This window comes from Eurypyga helias, unplaced genomic scaffold (genome assembly GCF_000690775.1).
Source record: "Eurypyga helias isolate BGI_N326 unplaced genomic scaffold, ASM69077v1 scaffold28205, whole genome shotgun sequence".
Taxonomy (NCBI): Eukaryota; Metazoa; Chordata; class Aves; order Eurypygiformes; family Eurypygidae; genus Eurypyga; species Eurypyga helias.
Genome location: NW_010249918.1, coordinates 301 through 2,145, shown reverse-complemented (window position 1 = coordinate 2,145; position 1,845 = coordinate 301). Strand labels below are relative to the sequence as shown.

Below are 1,845 nucleotides of genomic sequence, written 5' to 3'. Positions count from 1 at the left end.
TTTTGGGACAAGGACATATTTGGGATGAGACGGTCTTCAGGGCTGGGTGATTTATCCGGATGCACTGAGGGGGTCAGGATGAGCGGTTTGGCTGAGCTGAGGCTGTGGAGGTTCTCCCAATGCCTGAGTCACATCCCAAAGCTTTTTACAGAGACCCCCACCCTGAAACGCATCAGGAAACGGCAGCAGCCTCGAGGAAAACATCCGCCTGCCGGCAAAAGTGCAAGCGGGAGCGTTTTAAGCTTGCCCAGATCCTGGTGACTAATGAGCCCTCTAATGCCGCCGGCTACATCTGGCCGAGCAGCGAGCGCTCTCTGCCCCGGCTCCATCTGAGCGCCCGGGGCTGCCTGCCCCCGATAACGTGCCATGGCTAATGGAGGCTGCGCCGGCGGCCGAGCCGGGGGTTGCTGCGTAAAGGGTAAACACAGGTCCTGCCTGCCAGGCGCTTCCCTTGAGTGGGCCCTGCGATTCTCCCTGGCAGCGAGGCAAGGGAGCATTTCCTGATAACTCTCTTCGTATCCTGCCCACCTCGGGTCCTTCCTGCCCACCCACCTGCCCGCCCCTGGCTCCCTGCTCACACCAGCTTTGACGGGCAGAAAATGGTACCCATGGTTCCCAGCGGGATACAGGGAGAGGAGCTCCAGGGGCCTGAGGATGCAGCATCCTCCGCACAGACGTGGAAGGCTCCCATGTTGGGAGCTCTTAATGGCATCGCTGGAAGCACTCCTTCCTGGGAAAGACCCTGGGATCCGGCAGGATGGGATGTCCCAGCTCACCGGTCCAACCCTGCTGGAACAGCACCGGAACACATGGAAAATCAAGTGGCTGAAGGCAGCGGCACGGGGACCCCTGTGCCAACAGCGGGCGTTGGGCAGGCAGCGCTGGGAGAGGGTTTGAGGCCAGCAGCAGCTCGTGCCAGCCCTGCGGATTCACCAGCGTGTCCGTTAGACTGGAGGCCGGAGAGCAGAGAGATGGGATAAGGTGTTTCAGGGTGTCTGTGCACTGATGGGGAAAACTGAGGCCAGGGGAAGTTAAATTTGGATTATTTCTTGCGGCTTAGACCTCCCAGGTCCCATATCCCCTGTTCCCAGCTGATGGCATCCATCCTGCCACAGGTGGAGCGGATCCTGTCGGAGTTCCAGCTGAAGGAGGAGGACCTGAAGAAGGTGATGTACCGGATGCAAAAAGAGATGGACCGAGGGCTAAAGCTGGAGACGCACGAGGAAGCCTCCGTCAAAATGCTGCCCACCTACGTGCGCTCCACCCCCGAGGGCTCAGGTATGGGCATCGCTCCCAGCACTTTGCCATGTCACCCCTCTCCCGGGCCTCACCGGGCTCAGGGCAGGAGGCTGAGACACCCCCTGAGCCCGTCACCTCACGTCCCCCCTCCCTGGCTTTGCAGAGGTCGGAGATTTCCTGTCGTTGGACCTCGGCGGCACCAATTTCCGTGTGATGCTGGTGAAGGTGGGCGAGGGGGAGGAAGGGCAGTGGAAGGTGAAGACGAAGCACCAGATGTACTCCATCCCGGAGGATGCCATGACGGGGACGGCCGAGATGGTGAGCTGGGCACACGGGGCATCCCGTCCCACCCTGCACAGTCCCCATCACAGCACAGGGTCGCACCCTGCCCCGTTCCGGTGGGGATGCTGGGGGTACATCCCTCATCCCTCCAGCTGGCACAAGCCGGGGGGTGGCAGGGATGTGACCATGCTCGGGGGGTCCGTGGTGGGGATGGGGGCTGGCCACGGGCAGTGGGAGGGTGGGGACAGCCCCTGGCGAAGGCTGGACCTCCTCTCTTCCAGCTCTTTGACTACATCTCCGGGTGCATCTCCGATTTCCTGGACA

The 1,845-nt window shown here is 61.7% G+C and overlaps 1 protein-coding gene across 1 annotated transcript in view; it reads left to right on the top strand.

Moving 5' to 3' along the window:
- Positions 1 to 1,091: 1,091 nt before the first annotated feature.
- Positions 1,092 to 1,845, top strand: part of LOC104509559 (glucokinase-like) — a gene marked incomplete at both ends in the record, with an annotated part of 1,004 nt that continues 250 nt past the window's right edge. Inside the window, 4 exon segments of the mRNA XM_010151535.1 lie at positions 1,092 to 1,278; positions 1,403 to 1,557; positions 1,803 to 1,843; position 1,845. The exon segment at position 1,845 is cut by the window's right edge and continues 66 nt beyond it. Coding sequence (XP_010149837.1) covers positions 1,092 to 1,278; positions 1,403 to 1,557; positions 1,803 to 1,843; position 1,845 — 384 coding nt within the window.